The 20,246-nt window shown below is 45.6% G+C and overlaps 1 protein-coding gene across 33 annotated transcripts in view; it reads right to left on the bottom strand.

Annotated features, from left to right (window-relative positions):
- The window catches only part of EPB41 (erythrocyte membrane protein band 4.1), a 97,601-nt gene that overhangs the window by 36,334 nt on the left and 41,021 nt on the right, over positions 1–20,246 (bottom strand). For 30 of the 33 annotated variants that reach the window (XM_074555591.1, XM_074555590.1, XM_014272110.3 and 27 more), the window contains exons 2-11: positions 16,298–16,757; positions 13,428–13,658; positions 10,971–11,075; positions 8,013–8,055; positions 5,980–6,055; positions 5,302–5,520; positions 3,090–3,177; positions 2,399–2,551; positions 1,529–1,626; positions 1,017–1,189 (exon numbers count right to left, since the gene is read on the bottom strand). In XM_074555591.1, the coding sequence (XP_074411692.1) occupies positions 1,017–1,189; positions 1,529–1,626; positions 2,399–2,551; positions 3,090–3,177; positions 5,302–5,520; positions 5,980–6,055; positions 8,013–8,055; positions 10,971–11,075; positions 13,428–13,658; positions 16,298–16,750 (1,639 nt within the window). In that variant the 5' untranslated portion in view covers positions 16,751–16,757. The remainder of the gene's footprint in view (positions 1–1,016; positions 1,190–1,528; positions 1,627–2,398; positions 2,552–3,089; positions 3,178–5,301; positions 5,521–5,979; positions 6,056–8,012; positions 8,056–10,970; positions 11,076–13,427; positions 13,659–16,297; positions 16,758–20,246) is intronic. The other 3 variants (XM_074555613.1, XM_074555610.1, XM_074555609.1) reach the window with 1 other exon arrangement.

Here is a 20,246-nt window from a genome sequence, read left to right as displayed (position 1 = left end):
AAGTTAGGCACTCCCTTTTCCATGCCTCACCTCTTCTGCTGCTATCAATTTATTTTAAAAAATATCAGGGATGAGCCCATCTGACTGACATACCTCAACTCCAACCTGAGCATCACTTTAAGAGACACTGAAAAAGTTTCTATCCTGGCAAAAAATCTCCCCCTGATGTAAAACTACAGAATTTAAGAAGTCATATTAAACAAAACAAACAGAATGGCTTCATTCCCGATTTTTCTAAAGGAAAATGTTTTGAGATCAAATGAAGAAATATCTATAAGTGGAACTTAGTTATAAGCCTTCAGGACCTACCTAAATTCTTTTCATCAGTCAGTTCTGCTGGGACCACCCTGGGTTTGCATTTTTGTATTGGGTCTGTCTGAGATTAAGTTAATTTACCCATAACAGACCTCACAGTGCTGTGATATTGAGATAAGGATAAAAACTGGGAGAGGTAATGGGCAAAAGTACTGACCAATGTTAGAGAGCAGAATGATCATGGGAAATTCTTGTTGTAATTGTGGTGATGGTGAAGGGGGTGGATTAGGTGCAAATTGTCCACTTTTGTTTTGTGTTGGGGGAATTTTTCGTTTGGTTGGGCAGTTTTGTTGATGTGAACAAAGGTTGTGTGATGAATCAGAATTTTCTGAGTTGAAAGGGACCCACAGGACCACCAAGTACAATTCAGAATCAGAGAATCACAGAATACTCTGAGTTGGAAGGGATCCATGAGGATCATAGAGTCTAACTTTCACCATTAAGTGAATGGCCAATATGGGGAACAAACCCATTCCTGTGGTGTTATCAGCACCCTGCTCTGACCAACTGAGCACCAATTCAGTCTCACTACAGGCACATCATTCCTAAACAAGTAAGAGGCAGGAACAAGCTCTTGTTCTACAGCGACAAGTGAAGCCCCTGTTCTTGTACAGCAGGGAATCCAGGTGTTCCTTACGGAGTACTTCAGCATCCTGGTGACTCCAGAAGGCAGAGAGAAGACGCAGCAGGGGCTGACTCACCTCCATCGAGGCTCCTGGACGCTCTCTTGCTGGCCGTGCGCTCGAACTGGGGCGCGGGGCGGTCGATCAGGGCGCTCGCCTGCCGCGTCTGCGCCTGCGTGCGGCCGCTGTAGCGGAACTTGGAGCCCAGCGCCAGGAACCTGCTCTTCGGGATGGCCTCCGTGGAAGTCAGCCTGAAAGACACACACATTTAGAAACCACACCTCCAAAGCCAGGAAGGGGCATGTGAAGAAGAATTAAAATAGAAATTAAAGGAGTCTCTTGCGTCCACCTGGCCAAGGAAATGCACATACTAATGATGTCTCGCATCTATCTACATGACCCAAAGATCTCTGTCCTATGGGTCTTACAAAGCAAAACTTGCTTACAAAATTTCTGCAAAAGAAACACCTACTGTCCCTGAAACCATTACTCTCCCATTTTTCCAGATAGCTAAGGAACAATGTTCATTTTCAATAGTTAAATTCAAGCACTAAGTTACTGAGGGTGAGGCTACTGTTCAGAAAACCCACCTGAAGAAGGTGTGATGTTCAACACATACTTTCCAGAGCTTCTTTGCTGCCCGGTAACTTGGTAGCTTGAACCCAATTGTACTTTCATACTGTTCTTGCTGTGGAAAGCATAAGTTATTTCAGCATAGCAGGAAATAATTGTGTTAGAAACCCAGTCCCCAGACTACCACCTTGGTCTGCTGTGGCACAAACTGCTGAATTTGCCCCACAGTGTGCAGCAGGACCTCAGGTCAGAGGAAATAGAGGACTTGGCCACTAGCCCGGGCATCCCTCAGGATGCACAGGGATTTGCAGAGCAACATGCCGTGGGTTTATCCCCCCTGTCATACTGCCCAGCTGTCAGCTGAGGTCAAATACTGACCTCCCTGCAAGGCTGGCTCATGGCACTCAAAGCAGGAGAAGGAGGAAGAAGAGGAAAGAGGTGGATCCCCATTGTAGCCTCTCTCTCTGATGTAACCAGGCTGCTGCAGGGATTTCCCCGCTCATGAGAGGCAGCACCAATGCATCCATTCCCTGCTTCCTGCACTTAGACGAAAAGCTAATTCTAATTTTTAATTATTTTCTTTGAATGCAAGCAAGACAAAGAGCCACTGTCTTGCCCTGTTTCCAAAAAAATGAGCTACTTCTGCCCCAATTTCATCTGTCAACCTGCCATGCCTTTCCCTGGATGCTGCGAATACCCAGCGATGCCAGGAGGTGGTGCTGGATGACAACGTGTGGTTGTTACACCGTCACCAGCTGGCCTGGAGCTTCAGCTGGGATCAGACACCCCGATGACAAACGTTCCTGCAGAGCTCCGTGCCAGGGACACACACAGCGACCATCCCAAGGGAACAGCGCATGACAGGAGCCCACAGCAGCCACTCGTACCTCCCCTGGCCGGATCTTTATGAAGAAGCTGCTGCGTTTGTAGGAAATCTTCAGGACTTTGGGCCATGGGAAGCGGTTGATTCTCAGTTTATCTTTGTAAACAAGAAGGCCACTGGAACAGACTCCCAGAGTGATATCCACTCCTTCTAAGTCCTGGGAATACAGAATAGGATTTAAGCAGTGTCAGGTTTATGAGCTTCATGTCAGCAGCTGCCTTCCAAATTATCCCTCTGGTCTTCCCATAAATTCATCCCCCCACCACCTGGACTCCAGCTCCCACTTCCATGGCCACCCCTCCTTTTCTTTCATGATTTTCCTGACAACCTCCTCCCTCCTCCTGATCTCTCCTGTTCTGCTGGTTGCCCAAAGGGCTCATCAAGAGCCCATCCTGCATTTCCTGGAGCACAGAGGCTCATATGGCAGGGAATATGTATTGTATTCTAAGTTACTCAAAGAAAAGACCTGTCTATACAAGGAGCTTTGGAAAGTTTCCTGTGACATATAAATAATAAGAAACCACAAACAACCACTTCTCTTGCAGGAATGCCTAAGGCTTTCCTGTTATATGTCAGTATTTCTGTACTTCCTCTCTTTCCAAAGCAGCTTCCCAAAACAGGTAAACTTGCTCCTGCAAGGGAAGGATAATCAAATTACAAAATCCACGGGTAGGTCCACACACACTGGTTCTCACCTTGGCTTGGTGAAGGTCGACTCCATACATAGACAGCTTTTTTGCATTCTCAAGAAATTCCAGGTCTGCTTGGGCTGGAGTCATGGATCTGCAGAAAAATAAAGGGATTGGTATTCTCAAAACTGTTGCTTTTAAGAGGAGACAGATCAGACTTCATGAAATCCATTAGATTTCCTTTTGCTTTTAACACAAACAAATCTGTGCCCAGATAATGAATTATGAAATCACTCTTACTGCCCAAATTTGTGCTTTGAGCAAGCCAATAACACAGCTGACTTTATTCCTGTGAAGCTGTAAGGGCACTAGAGAAGGAAGTGAAGAACAGCAGTGAGGGGACAAAACTTGATTCAGCAGAAGAAACCCAACAGAGCAAAAGGTGATAGGTCCTATTCCCCACAGACCTCCCCAGGCCCAGCTATTGTTCTCCAACCAAACACACAGACAGCTGAAACCACTCAGGAGAGATTCCAACCAGGGGAGCAGATGAATGAGGGGTTTTCTGGAAACAGATGGTGCCCTGTCTGCAGGAGGGGCACAATTTAACAAAGACATCCTGATAATGGAGGCCATTATCAACGTTATTGAAGTGTCCCTGTTAATACATTTCTGGTGTATGAGGTACATTAACAGCTCTGCTGGGAGAGGATTCAGCTGCATACATTTCATTTTCTACCCTCCTTTGATGTCTTCCTTACTGAGCGCTCACATACATCTTGTGTGTGATGTAAATAGAGGTTTTAGCAGAGGGAGACAGGGCGAAGTCCACTGTAAGGACAATCCTGTAGGAAAGCCCCAGGAGCAGTCACCATCTCGATATGTGCCTCGTGCTTTGCAAATACAGCAGCAAGAGCCAGAGCACGGTTTAGCAGAGATTTCCCGGGAAATGTCCAAAGAACACTTGGGGACAGTTTAGTGGTGGGCTTGGTAGTGCTGGGTAGTGGCTGGATGCCATGGTCTTCAAGGTCTTTTACAACCTAAATAATTCCATAATTCTAGGATTCCCACTAAAAACCCTCTGAAGTTTAATGTTCACAAAATATAGACCAGAAATTAAATGGGGACATGTTGTCATCTCCTGCACATGCAGACAGATTAAATATAACTACATCTTATACATTAAAGTCTCCTTCTGATGAGGCCATGAATAATTCAGCATTGTGATCCACCACTTTTAGCACAGCAAATGGCCTTTGACTCCAAGTCATGAAGCTTGTCAGAGGCCCAGTTCTTATTTTCCCTCATTTCCTCTCCTCTCAGTGTAAATGGAGGGGAATCAATTTAAAATATTGATTTGCAGGCTTGAGTGAGGTGTTGAGTGGTCACAGCCACAGCCCACATCCACCCTTCCCAATATGCTCCAGCTTTTTGCTCCCATCTGCCTGTCAGAAAGTCTTGCCTTTGCTCCATCTTTTCCTTTCTAGGAAGATATGCCCAAAATAGGATGAGGAAGAGGTTTACCCTGGAATCTGAAACCATGGAGAGTCTCAGGAGTTGCCCAACCCTACCTGAACCAGACACACCTGCCCAGGTCATGGCTGCAGTAGGAAACACTTAGTGCAGGTTTGTAATTCCTTGATCACCTGGAATCCTTCCACTTCCTTCATTAGGAAACGAATGTTACTCACTAAATGTGGCAGAAGAATGCCTCAAACAGGCTGTAGGCTACAGCATGTAAACAGAGAAACTAGATCAAACTACAATCCAAAATTACATAAATCCCAAAGAAATATACCAAAAAAACCACAAAGGGCGAGGTTAAAACAAGTAAATTTTGCATTTGCACATGAATTAAACTTTCATGGCTATTCTGTGGGGGGAAAAAAAGCACTTGTTACTAAATAATTGCAAGACTTCCCATCTGCTTTCTAAAAACATAATTTCTTCTTTATGCAGGAAAAAAGAGTTCCTGCTTCTAGAAAGATTTTGACCAAAGTATTAGATTTTTTTGTTAAAAGTTAATGTTCACAGAGTCATCATAAAATCACAGAATGGTCTGGACTGGAGGAGCCCTCAAAGATCATCTCGTTCCACCCCCTGCCATAGGCAGGAACACCTTCCACTTCCATCCAACAAGGCCTTGAATATTTCCAGGCATGGGACATCCACAGGTTTTCTGTAGCTCACAGAGGTGGGGAAAACACCAGAAAATCCCATTATTTCCGTTATTTCATGTTGCTGTGCACAAACAAGTCCTCCACCCACTGTGCCTTACCTATATGTTTTATGGAGTTCCACAACCTTTTCTTCAAGCTCTTTTGTCTGGTTTGGGGCCAGTTTGAATTCACTGATGTAATCTGGGCCATGGAGATCAGGATCATAGTCTCCCAACTCTGACTGGACAGTGTAGGAACCCAGCAGAGCCAAGGTGGCAAAGGAGCAGGGCAGCCGCCCTGTCAGGATGTCCTGTCTGAGCTGCAGACACAGGTAATACCTGAGGGCAGAAAGGAAAATGCTATTCACAGAGAACAGAGAGAAATTTATTAACTTGAGGACGAGTCTCTTTTTTTATGCCACTGATGAACATATGACAATGCTTGTTTCCAAGGTTTATTTATTCCCAAGGTAAACAGCATGGAGTACTGGGGGATTCAAGGTCACCTCCACTCTGCAAATGGAATAAAGGATGCTATGACCAGAAAATCTTGGCTTTAGGTGAAAATTTCCTTTCCTATATGAACACACACATGGCAGAGTTATAAATGACACTGCTTTACACGTGGACTCCAGTGGAGTGTGGGAGCATCATCACATGCACTAAAAACAAACCAAACCCCCTCCAAATGGTGAAGGTATCTGATGTCCTTCCTGAAGGAGGGAAAATCACCCAAATATGAAATATTTCTATTCCACATCCAGGAGAACATGGCAGTAGGATTCATGGATAACTCACCTGGTGATGTCCTCTGTTAGCTGGGCAGGATCTGGTGGATAAAACTTGACATTGAAGGTAAAATCCCAGGGGCCTCCTGCAATGACAAGGGAGAGCTTGAGAAAAATAAACACACTGGGATGGCTTTGTGATGGTCAGTTGATACAAAAAAGAGCTGGGAATAGCCAATCTGATCTTCAGAATTTAGCAGGTGCAACACTGATTCCTTGCTCTCACAGCTGGCTGCAGCTTAACACCTGTCTAAGTGTAGAGATGTGGTTTCATTTACAGCAGGTAAGAAAAACAGGAGGAAAAAAGCAAGGCAGGGAAAATCACCTGGATTAACCACAACTTGTGGCAAAATTTAAATTAATTGCTAAGAAGCTTAATGACTGACATGTTTCTTCATTGACTGAAAAGGAATTCATGAAGCTAGGTCAGGCATAGGCTATAAATTAATTAATTGGTTGGTTGACCAATTGAATGGACTGGTTTACTGCTTAACCCAAACTTCAAAGTTCAAGGAAGGCTGTTGTTAGCCCAACACTTAGTGTTGGGCTAAGTTACTCCTCAGCCTAATGCACTGGGATCAGGTGCTCAGACACAGCTTAAACTCAGCCCAACACAAGCATCAGCCTCTGGATGAAGACAGAAAGCACCAAGATAGGAAGAGCTTTTCAAGTCCAGACGTAATTGCTTAAATACACCTTGTTGCAAACCTTGTATAGCACCATTACAGGCATTAACTGAGTCAGAATTCACATAAACACACATAGAATGGACATGATATGTGGTATGGGCAGCCCAGAAGACACAGCTGAAGAGGTAACTCTCTTTTCCTTGAAAACAATCCCATTTCCCAATAGAAGCTAGTCCTGAATGATTTCCATAGTTACATCTCCCCCTGCTGTGCCCTTTAACACTAGTTCAAAATAAGATTTATTTCAGAAAGAGAACTAACTCACTTGGAAGTTTATCCCAATCTCACACAGGGAACAGGGGAAATGGAGCATTTCTGGATTTATTTCTTATGCAATGCCATAACTGGGACTAAACACAAGGCACGTTGTTTTCATCACACACAGTTCAAAACAAGGGGTTCCAAGGTGACAATGAAGGGAACAGAAGTTACCTAAACCACCACACACTGGTGTCCACACATTTGTATGTACATGCAAAATACCTTCACTTCAAGTAAAATCAGGTAATTTGCCATTTAACCCATCCCCAGGGGGCCAGATTTCAAAGCAGGGTGATATTCATTACATTCACTGGATGAATTTTATGGATGGAGCAGCTCCTGCCCTTCACATGCACCCTGCTACTGATTCCAAGAGAAGATGGCAGGACCAGGAGCTTTCCCTACTCCACAGTCTTGCACTGCCCCCCTAATTTGCATTTAATGACACACTCTGTCCCCAGCCTCCCACCAAAAGGATCCAGAAACCAGTACTTTCCTTCCCAGAACTTCTAAAGCAGTCAGACTTGTTCCCAAGAGAAAACAAAAGCCTCTAAAACATATTTAATTCTGACACTGCCCTAATTTTGAACTAATTCAGTGCTAGCAGACCTTAAAACACAACTTGGGAGAGCATCTGGTATTTGAACTGATATTTTTCAAGCCATTTATCATTCCAGTGCCCCTATTTGGACCCCAAAACAGCCTCAGAGTCCACAAAACCTTGTTCCACCATTAAGTTCTGCCTGAGGTCTCCCAACCTCCTTTGGGATTTCAGTGGTTCCCACTGACACCCATTTTGCTATCCTCCAGCAAGGAGCACATCCCCATTTCAGCACTGCATTGACAGCAGGGTTTTGCTTCAGGCAAACACACCTCAAGCTGTTTTGCCAAGGAAATGACATTTTCTCCTAAATCTAGATTAAGAAGATCTTAAGAAGGCCAGAAAGAATGCACAGACTGCTTGAACTTGTGCTGATCCTTGCCAGACACCCTCACTTGACCTCTCTCCATCCTTGGGCCTCCTGGATGGCTCACCAAAGCCACACTGGGAGAAACCACACCCCCCCATACACGATAAATTAAATCTACTTACCATGAACCTGTTTTTTTATTTCTTTGGCAGGATCCAGCCACGTCTGTAAGAGGATAAAAACATTCACAGTTTACCAGACATTCTAGAAACACCACAGAAAGCTGAAAACTGCTAAAAATACAGAAGAAAAAAAAAAAGGACAATATTTGACACAAAGGCAGCCATGGAAACTGAAGAGATGGTGCATTCTTCACTACTTTCACTCCAGGCTGTGGTCTCTGTGGGTGTATTTCCAACCATTCACCTACCAGGGATTCATAAGGGAGGCAGGAGTAATAAGAGGGGGAAAAAAAGATTATTTAGGGCTGCAAAAACAGAGTAACAGGTATGGCCACAGCCACATCCAGCTACCAGGGGCACTTGTACAACACCTTTTTTCTCCAAAACCCTTAAAAATAGGTAAATAGGACAGATACAATAATTTTAAGCACCCTGTCTCCTTACTTACTCTATTCAGATCAAAGATCACCAAGACTTTCTATTATTAGCTATAGTTTTCAATGACCTAATTGCTGAAATATGAGTAAAAACACCCAATTCCTGAGTAAGACTGGAATTTTTTACAGGAGTGCGACATAAACTTCATGTCTTTTAACTATGACTCAAGTTCCTAGGATTATCTCTGCTACAAATTTAGAAATATATTTTTTCCTCTCCTCTGTAATTTGGGGTTTTGTGGGATTGTGGTGCAATCTAAGCCTCAAAACACAATTCCTGCTTTTTCCATGGTCGGAGCCTTTTCCTTTGCAGGAGTCAGGGCCTGTCCTGTTGCAGGCATTGGGCTAGCAACCCTGCTGGAGAGGTTACATTTAACCACCTCTCCATTTTCGCCAGCTCCCAATAGGATTTGGACGTGCAGGTCTCCTGAGGTGAAGGAATTAACTCATTGAATCCCCCAAGCTAATCTCTCCTGACCAGAAGGACACGTAACTTCATGGCAGGGAGACATCAATACTTGCATTTAATCTCCTCTTTATATATGCCTACTCTAACATATAAAAGTGGGGATACAAAATTCGTTTGAAAGGAAGATTTGCTGTCTTTTTAGGGTCACAGCTTGGAGCACAGCATCTCCATGGCTGAGCTGGTGCCACAGCTGCTCGTTACTGGGGTGAGCCCAGGGTGCAGTCATGCATCCCACCCTGCCTGATCCAGCAGACAATGATGGGAACAGCAATGAACAGCACTTTTATCCCACTGGGTCATGAATCAGTTGGAAACAAGCCTCCTTTTCAGGGCAACGAGCTCCTTGCTGCTCCAGCCACTGTCACCCTCTGCTACGCCCATATGGGTAATTACTGGTCCTCAGAAATTTTATTCCCTAAATATCAAGGTGGAAAATGTCACATACAACCCTTCCCTATCCAGGAATATACACGTGTATCTCCACCTGCTCTACACAGCTGCAGGTGAGGTGCAGGAGCTCATCCCTGGATCCTATTAACACCATTCCACCTGTGAATCAGTAACTCTGGGGAGGTCTTGTTGGAAGTTACAGCAGGAGAGCTTTAGATTTCAAAGTTCAATGAAACATAACCAGAAAGATTAAAAAAAAAAAAAAATGATGGTGTTTTCACCCATCAGAGCAAACCAAAGCAGCTTGCTCCACACTGGAGCTGAACAACCCATGAACAGTGGCCTCATCTGCCCCAGCATCCCGCTCTGGGACACAGATGGGGCAAAACAATCTGTTTTCAGTTTCCCTACAGTTAAAAAGCTGCACAACCTCTCAGCCCTTGTTGGTCTGGGGGAGAAGGTACATGCTTCTGCATCCAGAAGAATCAATGCCAAAAGCCTGGGCAAGAAGAGCAAGTCCGAGGCTCTAGGAAACCACAGGATCATTTAGGAAAGGCCCTCTAAGATCCTCAAGTCCAATCATTACTCCAGCACTGCCAGGGTTAGCACGATGCAGTATCTGCAAGTGCCACACCTATCAGCTTTTTGATCACTTCCAGGGACATTCCATCACTTCCTAGGGCGGCCTGTGCCAAGGGCCTGACAACCCCTTCTAGGAAGGAATTTTTCCTAACATCCAAATGCAGCAGTGAGCTGCCCACAGCAGAAGAAGGTGAGCTGCTCCAGTTACACTCTTTTTGCTCTTAATTGGATCTACAAGTACACCTACCCCTCCCTCAGCAAGAACAAACTCTGATTAAAAAAAAATACTCTGATATAAAAAATATCCAGGTTATTTCACATCCAAGAAAATTGGAAGAAACCAGAGACTGTAAAACAAAGTAGGAGTTCTGCCTGTCTCAAATAGTGTTATTTTTGGTTGCTATTTTGCCTGTGTATAAAACTATATTAATATAAAGTATTTAATGACAGACATCTGTCACTCAATAACCTGGCCAGAGAGGGTTGTTGAAGGTGAAGTAGAGGAAGAGTCAGAATACGGACCAACATGACTGGTCTAAAGGACACAGCATCGGGCCCTTCATCTCAATTATCTCCCTTTTGACTTCATGAAATAGACTTCGAGTAATTGTTGAGTTAAAGGGTAACCAAGGTCTCAAAACACACTGCTTGAGCAAATCAAACAAAGACCTTAAACTGAAACCATGAGCAGAAGCTTTGATAGAGTCACGTCTGTTCTTCTGCAGAGCAAAGGCTCAGCTCCAAATGCTCTGGATGGCTCCAACCAAACCTTCCCAATGCTGACACCAGTGCCTGACTCCTTCAGCTTTACAACTTAATGACATCATTTTGCAGTAAATGAATATAATGACTTTTCTCCAGGTAAAGACCCAAGTTCACTAGGACTCATTCACACAGCTTTTTCACAAAAACCTACACTGCTCTAGTCATTTATTCACCATTTCTTCCTGTGTCATGACCCACAATCCACACTTAGGGAGGACACCAAAACAAGTTTGCAGAGGAGCTTCTGCCCCACCTCCTGCCCTGGGGAGATGATGCAGAAAGAGCTGGATCCCCTCAACACCAGCAGGTGCTTACCCTGGAGGTTGGTGTGTCCCATGTGGCCAAACCAAAGTAGTCTTCTTCCAGCAGATTGAGGTGGTCACAGACTTTTTTAAGTAGATCCTGTCCCTTGGTGTGTTTCTGCAAATAGATAAAGAAATCCCGTAGGACAGAGCTGGGTTTTGCCTGTCTTTGTTTATAGGAGAGGGGATGAAGGGAAAAGGATCAAACCACACTGTGCACTATCAGTAAGGGGAAAAAAAGGTCCTGAGTAGCACCAAATCTTACCTCCTGACTGTTTCAGAGCAAGGATTCCCTACAGCAAAGGGCATAAAAATTCCAGAGACAACCAGACATAAAAATCCCATGGAGACAACAAGAACCACAGTGTGTCTCTCTCTTCCCACCAGCTCCGTGTCTGAAAACCCCCCAAAGCTGGAGTTTCCAACAGAGCTTAACAGACACCAAGGATCTGTACAGATTTTCCCTCCCAAGGTACATCTACAGTGCTGGTATCTCCCAGACTCACACGTTGATCAAGAGATGAAACTGCTGCTACAACCTATTCATTTCAGGGGCAACCGGACTTTTCTCATGTTCAGCAAAAACCAAAGCCCATGATTTCCATGTCCTTTCCATCACTCTTCTCTGCTGATGACAACCAGCTTCTCCCATCTGCCTCATGTGCCCAAAGCTGCTCAGCACACAGCTTCCTACCTCCAGAAATACACTTTGAGCATTCCTATTTCCTCTTTTTCTCTTCCCCAAATCCTGCAGAAGTGAACTGGCCAAGGAACAAACACCCTTTTAGTCCAAAAGCATGAAGGAAAACATCCCTGAGGCATAAAACTATGGCAACCAGAAGCAGCTCATTCCATTGGCGGCTTTGCCAGAAGAAAGTGCAGCTCCAGTGACGCAAAATCAGCTTCACTAATGCCCGCAGCTCTCCTGTCAGCCATCTCTGCATGGCAACTGCTCCAAGACCCCTGCCTTGTTTTATTCCTTGGCTTTATTTCAGTCTTTCAGCTGTCAGGTCCTTTGTGCACACATTGTGACTCTATAGGTAACATAATGTATGTGTTAGCCTGGGTATTTCTCAAGGAATTGGCACTGATATAGAAATGAAAAAGCTTCCAGGGCTGTCAGTCGAAAAGGATGCCTGAAAACACTAATTCTCCTTGGATAAAGGCATTTGTGCTGCTCTTTTGCCTACACCTTCGCAATTCCTTCCCAATTAAATCTTAATAAACTCTCAAAGCGCCAGAACAGAATTACACTGGCACTAAAGCCAAGGATGCTTCTCAAGTTAAGAGTCTCACTGACACAGTGGCCCCCCTAAACCTCTGCAGGAATCCATCACGACACTCTGGACCCACAGAGAGGCATTTCTCACGTCCTGCTCAAGTCAGGCTCTCGCTGGCTCTCCATGGCTCTCCCTCCAACAGCGTCCATGACGGTATCCAAAGGCATTGCTGCAGCAAACAAAGGCACAAAGCCACAGCAAGCTGTCACTGGGACTTGGGGAGGAGATTTCTCGGGGCTGCACACGGCCTCCCTGGGCAAGGGGAAGGTGCTGGGGGCAGGGATGCTCTGAGCTGATCCCAGGCAGCACCAGCAGCGCCACCATTACACAAACACTCGGCACTGACCTACTTGCCCAGGATCACCCAAGGTGACTGTTCCCACGAGGAGCCCTGTGCCCACATACCCACTCCTGGCCCATTTACCAGCAGGACTGAGGGAAAACAAGCTGGTGGAAGTATGTTCCAATGGTAAGTACCAGATTCTTAATATTCCAGACAAGTACTTTGATACTAAAATAGGGATTTCTGCTTGCTTTTTATTGCACTGACAGCACCACAGCCCTGTGAGAGAATACACAAAATAAAGGAGGAAAAAAGCTCTCAAATGAAGAGGGTTGCAGTGTTCTAAGTCAACATGATTTTAAATTGTTTACTGGAAATATATTCAACAGTAGGCTAAACAGAGTGTTTTTCTTTACATCCAAGCAACAGGAGCTAAGTGAACCAGCAGCCTGAGAGGTAAAGATACCTTGGGGGACTAGAAAAGCACAAATCAATTTTATACAACCCATTTTATTCAAAGCCAAGGAGGCCAAAGTTATTTAGACAATTGCAACTTACCCAAAAAACCTAACCTCTAGCCTGGGATACAAATAAGAGAGATCATGAACAGCAAGTAATATAAAGTTTGGGTTTGTTTTTCTTTTTAACTTCCCCCCCACCTTTATAAAGTAAGGCACCCTGGAATTGTAGAACAATAAAATAAAGATTCCTAGTACCCTGAGGTTTTTACAACACACTAAATAAGTTGCTATAGCTTAGAGCAGGCTTGTTCTGCAGTAAAACCTGTCATGTAATTCCCTAGCAGCACATTAGGCTCCTATTAAATTGTGTTTGTGGTGATTTTTCAAGAGAAGCAGAAGGGAGAGGGAAGAGAGGAGAAGCAGAACCAAACCCCCAAAGTACTTACATCCACAGAACACTCAAAAATGGTGTCATCCAGCAAGACAACTTTGCAGTACATGTTTCTGTGTCTTTTCACTACTTTTGGGGCAGCTTTCAAATCCTTGTCTGCTTTAGTCTCCAGAGACTCTGGCTTCAGTTCTGGCTTGGCACCCTCTTCCTTCGCTTCTCCTTCTTCCCTGTCCTCGAGGTCTCTTCCCAAAGGCTCCTGGTCGTCCCTCCTCTCTTCTTGAGCAGGCTGAAACCCCCAATTTAGAGGTGTCAAACAAGGAAACAAACAAAGCATCACATGGAACAGGCACTACAGGGCTGGGATCTCAGTCAGACTTCATTATCCCACTTCAACCGGTAACCTAGGATCAGGAGCAGCAACTGGGGTGACCAAGGCAATGGTATCAATTTTTAAAACTCTTCCAAGTACTTTTCAAGTTTTCATTTTGTAAATGATGTAATAAAAAAGAAGGAAGGGTTGATTAGAGAAAACAGGGCAGATTACATCATGCATTCATAGTGTTAGTGACAGCACCTTCTGGACTGGGAAGGTTTTTTCTCTCCCAGGCAGGACCCCCAGTGCTCCCACTGGCATAGGTGTGGTTCCAGTGCACTGGCCCTTGGCATGGCAAGGGAGAATTGTTTTAAACTGACAGAGGCCAGATGGGATATTGGCAAGAAGTTCTTCCCATGAGGGTGGTGAGGCCCTGGCACAGGCTGCTCAGAGCAGCTGTGGCTGCCTCTGGATCCCTGGATGTGTCCAAGGCCAGGCTGGACAGGGCTTGGAGCACCTGGGACAGTGGAAGGTGTCCCTGCCAATGGCAGGGGGTGGGATGACATGGCCTTTAAGGTCCCTTCCAACCCAAACCATTGTGGGATTTTATGGTAGCAGTGGCATTAAAAGGAGGGTCAGGGCTGAGGCTTCATGGCCATTGGAGCAGCTCTCTGCCACCAAAAAGGGAAGGCAGCCTCCACACCACCATCCCTTTTGCCTAGGAAAGCACTCTGCAAGCCAGTTTAATCCTCTCAAACAGCAGAAAGAGATGCAGTTTGGGGACAGGAGGAGGAAGGAAGCTGTTTGGCGTTTTTTTCCTCTGCCACTCCAGCAGGTTAAACAAGTTCACAGCAGGCTGTGATGATGCTGGAAGGGGCTGAATGCAGCAGGAGTAAAGAGCTGCAGCAGAGGAAGAGCAAAACCTTGTCTGTTCAGCCCATCACATCTCATGAAATCACACCCAGGCACAAGTGCAGAGAGGTATTTAAAAAACTAAATAATGTCCACAAGCTGCTGACTTCTGTTCCAGCAGAACTGGGACAATTGGGAGCAGGGAATCAGTCAAAGCTCCTAATGCCTGTCGGTCAGCATTTATCAAACTGCAGCACCTCGCAAATGCTTTCACTGCAGAAATATCTGCCGAGTGTCACAGTTCAGAAAGGCACTGACAGTCATCTAAAATAAGAACTAAAAAAGACACAAACGCGTCGTCTAAAATGAATGACCCATGAAGAAAGGCTGGGGTGCAAATTCACATGGGCTCAGGACCAGGAAATCAGAGATAAATAGAGAAAGAAATAATGCATTAAAAAAAACCAGAATGGTTTGGGTTGGAAGGGATCTTAAAGCTTATCTCACCTTCCACTAGACCATGTTGCTCCAAGATCCATGCAGCCTGGCCTTAAACACTTCCAAGAACAAGCTCCTCTTGAAAATACAGTTTCTGGGCTGAAACCGCCTGAAGATCTCCACCTCTTCCCCATCCTGCTAATCCCAACCCTCAGAGGAATAAAACATGAGCAGAGATCCTCCCATGGTCTTCACAGACTCAGAAATTTGGGAAAAGAAAGCAAAAGCTGTTTGTTACCTACAACCCTCTCTAAAACACTGTAATTTTAAGGAGGTGGATTTACAATTATTGCCTACTGGCAATGCTTGAATTTGTAAAGTATTGCTCCAAAACTGAGCATTTGTGGGTATCTGGATCAACTGTGAATTTAAGGCAGTGGGTAAGAAATCCAGATTTCACCCTGTCTGGCTCCAGCAATACACACAGGTTGGTTGGGATGTAAGAAATCCAGCTGAGGATAAGGAATACCCACCTTTTTCCACTTCAGCCTCAAGTAATAGTAGAGCTGTAACTACCCAAGAAGAAGAGAGGGCACCCAGCACCCCCAAATCAATAACCAGCCACAGCTCAGTGAATGTTCCCTGGGGGTGTCTCTGCCTCAATTTCTGCTTTAGATTTTTAAACTTTAAATTTTGCATGAAAGATGACCCTGGCTGGAAAGAGCAGACGTCAGACACGTCCCAGGAGCTGGGTTCAGTGCATGTGCCATGCAGAAATCCCTGTCTACATGATGCATAAGCAGAAAATATTTATATTTGGCAGGCTCAGCACTAGCCTGGACCAAGCAGATGACCAAGTCCTAAAATGCCGTGCCTGGGTTTCTTGAAGTTGAAGAAACCTGTTCCCAAATCTAAATACTCCTGCAACATCCACCTTGGGCCACTGACCTGCCCTGATCCTGCTCACACCAAGGATATCCTGACAATCAACCCTGGGTTTGGACTCAATGAATGTGTACCCTCTGTGTTCTGATGTGACATCCTAAGCCTCAGCAGAGCAATGATTCAGCACAGGGCATTTTAAATTATGCTGTGGAGCATGACCCTAATTCCTAGAACAGGTACTTTGCAGGTCTGATGCAGGGATGCAAGAGTGGGAAGTACACAATGAAACACAGGGAGCTAACAAGAGCCTTTTTGGCATCCCATGACCTTTTGTGGTCAAGCTCACCAGCCTGGGATATGAAGTTGTTTATAGTTCTGGCTACAAAGACACATTTTAAAGCAGCAGGGAGCATGTCCCACGGAATGGGCTGTTTTACCTGTGTTTCTGCACTGCTCAAGGAATGGAGATCCAGCGATGGGTCAGTTTTGAGCTCGGGTTCAGGAGCTGCAATCGGGGCTTTCACCAAGATATCTTCATCAGGGCTGGCTCCTAATCCTGCATCTTTCTGGTCACCTCCCGCCTCTTTAGGAGCATCAGTGTCCTTGTCCTCTTCGGATACCTGAGACTTGGGCCTCCTGAGGAAGGAGGAAAAGAGGCGGGAGAGACCTCGGCCCTCGGAGGCGCGACGCTCTTTCTTGCCCTGCTCCTCGTGCGTGGGGGTTTCTCCGTTGGAGGCCTTCTGCCTCTGGGGCTGCCTCTCTGGTGTTGGCTGAGCCCCTTCCTCCAGGGAAGCCTCTTGCTTCTGTGTTTCAGCAGCTCCTTCCTCCTCCTTGGCTTGCTGCTGCTCTGAGCTGTCAGCGTCAGCTGCTGGGCTCTTTTCTGTTGTCATGATGATGCTGTGTGAGAGGAGCAAAAGGGCTCAATCAAGAGGTTTCCACTCCCCATGTTTGACTGAGCTATTCAAACCAACCACGAGCACAGACACGCCATGTTCACCAGCCTGTCACAGAACCAGAGTGGAAGGGACACACAGGGATCATCTCGTTCAACTCTGAAGTGAATGGCCTGTAAGGGGATGAAACCCTGGCTGACTCCAGCATACTAAGTCAGCAAAAGCAAAGTCATTCCTTTTGCTATAGTTTGCTTTGAAGACAGTCTTTAAGGTCCCTTCCAACCTAAGCAATTCTATGATTCTATGATCTAAAATACACCAAGCCACACTGCTGGGAACAGGACCTATCAGTGTTGAGCAATTACATTGTTCTGTACCAGACAAATCCAGTGGAACCCAGCAGACTTTGGAATTCATAGGATATTTGTCCTGCACACTGGAAAAATGTCAAATGAAAAGGTTTCCAAACAACATCTATAATGGAGAGCAGATTTCCTCAGAGCTTGTGCCATTAAGCTGAAGCAATGTTTATTTCAACTTTAGCCTGTTTAGGCTGTTGACACAAAAAGATGGAAATCACATGAGAAGAATATCTATTTAAGGTATAAAGAAGACCCAAAATAATCATGCTTTAGAGGGGATAGAACTAATCTTTGCACACCATATCACATGTATCTGCAGCAATAAATTGTTGCTGCTTACACTGAGCAAAGAGCATATAATCCAATATGCCTCAATCCCTCAGTCCAAGCCTCAGTGTATAAATATTTGCTCAAAATACACACTTAAAATTAAGAAACATTTCAAGATGACATCCTCCTATGTATTACCGCATTAATCAACTTCAATTTAACTCATCCTGACTGCTAAAAGAACCAGAGTGCTTGAAGGAGAAAAGCCCTTCCAGCTCTTCAAAGGACTTTCCCCTTGCATTTAATGCAAACATTTCATGTTATTTCTAACACCATGGTAAAATCAGCACAGCATCACAGACCTTCCCTGAATTTGTTTCTGCAGCAACACAAAGTTCCTGAGGTTCAGGGTTTGGTCTGGGGTTTTTGTCGGGTTTTTCCACTTGGACTCAGCCCCAAGCCAGCCTTGCGGACGAGCCGCAGGGCTCATTTTAGCATGGTCTCCTGCAGAAGCATTAGACAGAACTACTCTCCACCCACAATCTCCCCTCTGTGAGCTGCTCTGGCTATTTCCAAACCCAATGGAGTGGCAGAGGCCACTGAAACAGCAGCTTTCAACCTGCACTGAAGAAACTGCTACAAGGCAGAGAGGGTGCCTGAACCCAGGCGTGCCCACATGTGTTTGCGATCGCTTTGCAAATGGCAGCATATGTGTGACTTGTGCCTACAGCTCTTACTTCTGCTCCCTTTCCTCCTGCAATCCCTTGCCACAGATGCTGCAGGCCCCGTTAGCAACCCCTGGCTCCTACTGCAGAGAACCCCAGTCACCACAAAGCCGATTTCTGCTCTGGTCAGCTCTCTAAGAGCTCCTGGGGACACCACAAGGCAGTGAAGAGCCCAAGGACCCATCTGTTCAGCCAAACACCCATTGCCCCAGCACACACAGTATGAAAGGCATGTTCTGCAAGCCTGTTCCATCACAATCACACACCAGCAGCCAGCTCCCTCAGGCACCAGCTGTTGCAGCAGCCTGCTTTGTTGTTGTTTCCCACTGTGTTTGTTTTGAATAAATACATTTGTACGAATCGTTATCAAAATATACAACATTGGATGAGCTGCTCTTCAAACCAAAACAGACAGAACCAAGCTTTAGAGATGATGTCGGTGGGGAGGGCACAGCTGAGGAGCAGCTCTTACCGGCTGCAGGAAGCCCCAGGGACAGTCCACAAAGGAACACTTCCTCTGGATGTACTTTTCTCTCTTTAAACACCAACAACTTGGAACAAGATTTGTTGGCTTGTTTACATTTCAAAGCCACAGTCAGGGACCTTTCCTGGTGCAGGAAGGTGGGTCTGGCTGGCAATGAGCAAACTTCTCCTTGTCTTTCCTCCCTCCCCTGAGAACCACGCTGCAGCTCAGCCAGATCCCCCTGGCAGCGCTGGGGATGCAGAGAAGGAGCCCTATTTTTCTCAATAAACACTTCATAGCAGCCAGCACCAATAACTCACTGGCTACAGCAAACATCTTGCTGCAAGACCCGAGTGCACTGCTCCAATGTGTGGACTCCTGGCCAGCTCCCTCCCTTGGAAGTTTTATGCTCAGAAATTATTTCCCCTACATTCATTACCAAAAGCAAAGAGATTTGCAAGTAAGTAACACAACCGAGAGGTTGTCCATGGCAAGAGGGTGGAATGAGACGGTCTTTAGACCTCCCAACCCAAGCCAGTCTGTGATTCTGTGATTACACACAGAAGAAAAGGGCCTTTCCTGCAAGGAGTTGGGTGCCAAACAGTGTTTTGTTTCTAACCCAGCCCACAGCAGAGCAGACACAAAGAGCGAGGTTCCCGCTCCACTGCTCTTCAACCCATCCCTTGGAGAAAGCACTGCCCACAGCCAAACCACAAGCAGGTTTTTATTTAAATTAAATTTTCTTCCCTTGCTATTCCATAAGGCGATTCTGCTGAGCCAGCAGGTGCCTCAGGAGCTCCCTGGATGCTGGAGGAAGATGCTCTGCTGTTGTATGAGCACTCAAGCAGTGCTGTTAACCTTCTGCTCTGAACTGCCACATTGTTGTAAATGCTTCATTTGGAGGGGCTTTCTTTGGTAGAGGCTGAAGGTTTGATGTCAGACAGCCTGTAAAAGGCAGGCTCTTCACAAGTCTGGCGTGGAGAAGATGTTAAACACTACAGAAATGAGCAAACTGCAACAAAACTCAGGTATGATCCCAGAGAGAGATTTCAGAGTAACAATCTCATCAGAAAAGAGTACAAGTATGTATTTATATCTAAGGATTTTTAATCTGAAGAATATCCTACAGATAAGGCGGCTTTGGCAACTGGAAGCAACCTGAAGAGAAAGGTGTTAAACACTTCCACAGCACCATCCCACCTCATATGGACTGGAGAAGCCCCCAGGGGTGGACCTGGACCTCCTCAAGAATGTCAGTGCTTTGGTGATGAAGAGGGAGCTCCACAGATCTTCCCTCAAAAGGCATCAGAAAATGTGAACACCAAAGGTCAAAGCAAAACAGTGCAGGGGCACCTCCTGAACCTGCTCTACCTGCAAAGACCCTACAGCCCCCCGATACTTGAGCCCCTCAACCTCAGTGCTTACCCTTCTTTCTGGCCAAGGGCACAGCTGTAGGGAACACACAATATCTCCCTGGGCATGGTGTAATTCGTACATACTCATCCCTCTTTCCTGCATCAAAATCCTTGAAACAAAATGGACTTAAAAGGTGTGCAAGCGCTCACTGCTCACCGTGCTCCCAACATACATAGTTCAATGATAAAATCATGGAATGCTTTGGGTTAAAGGGACCTTAAACTCATCTCATTCCAACCCCTTGGCACTGGCAGGGA

This window comes from Zonotrichia albicollis, chromosome 20 (assembly GCF_047830755.1).
Source record: "Zonotrichia albicollis isolate bZonAlb1 chromosome 20, bZonAlb1.hap1, whole genome shotgun sequence".
NCBI classification, from domain to species: domain Eukaryota; kingdom Metazoa; phylum Chordata; class Aves; order Passeriformes; family Passerellidae; genus Zonotrichia; species Zonotrichia albicollis.
Note: the sequence above shows the minus strand (reverse complement) of the source record. Positions and strands in the feature narration are given on the sequence as shown.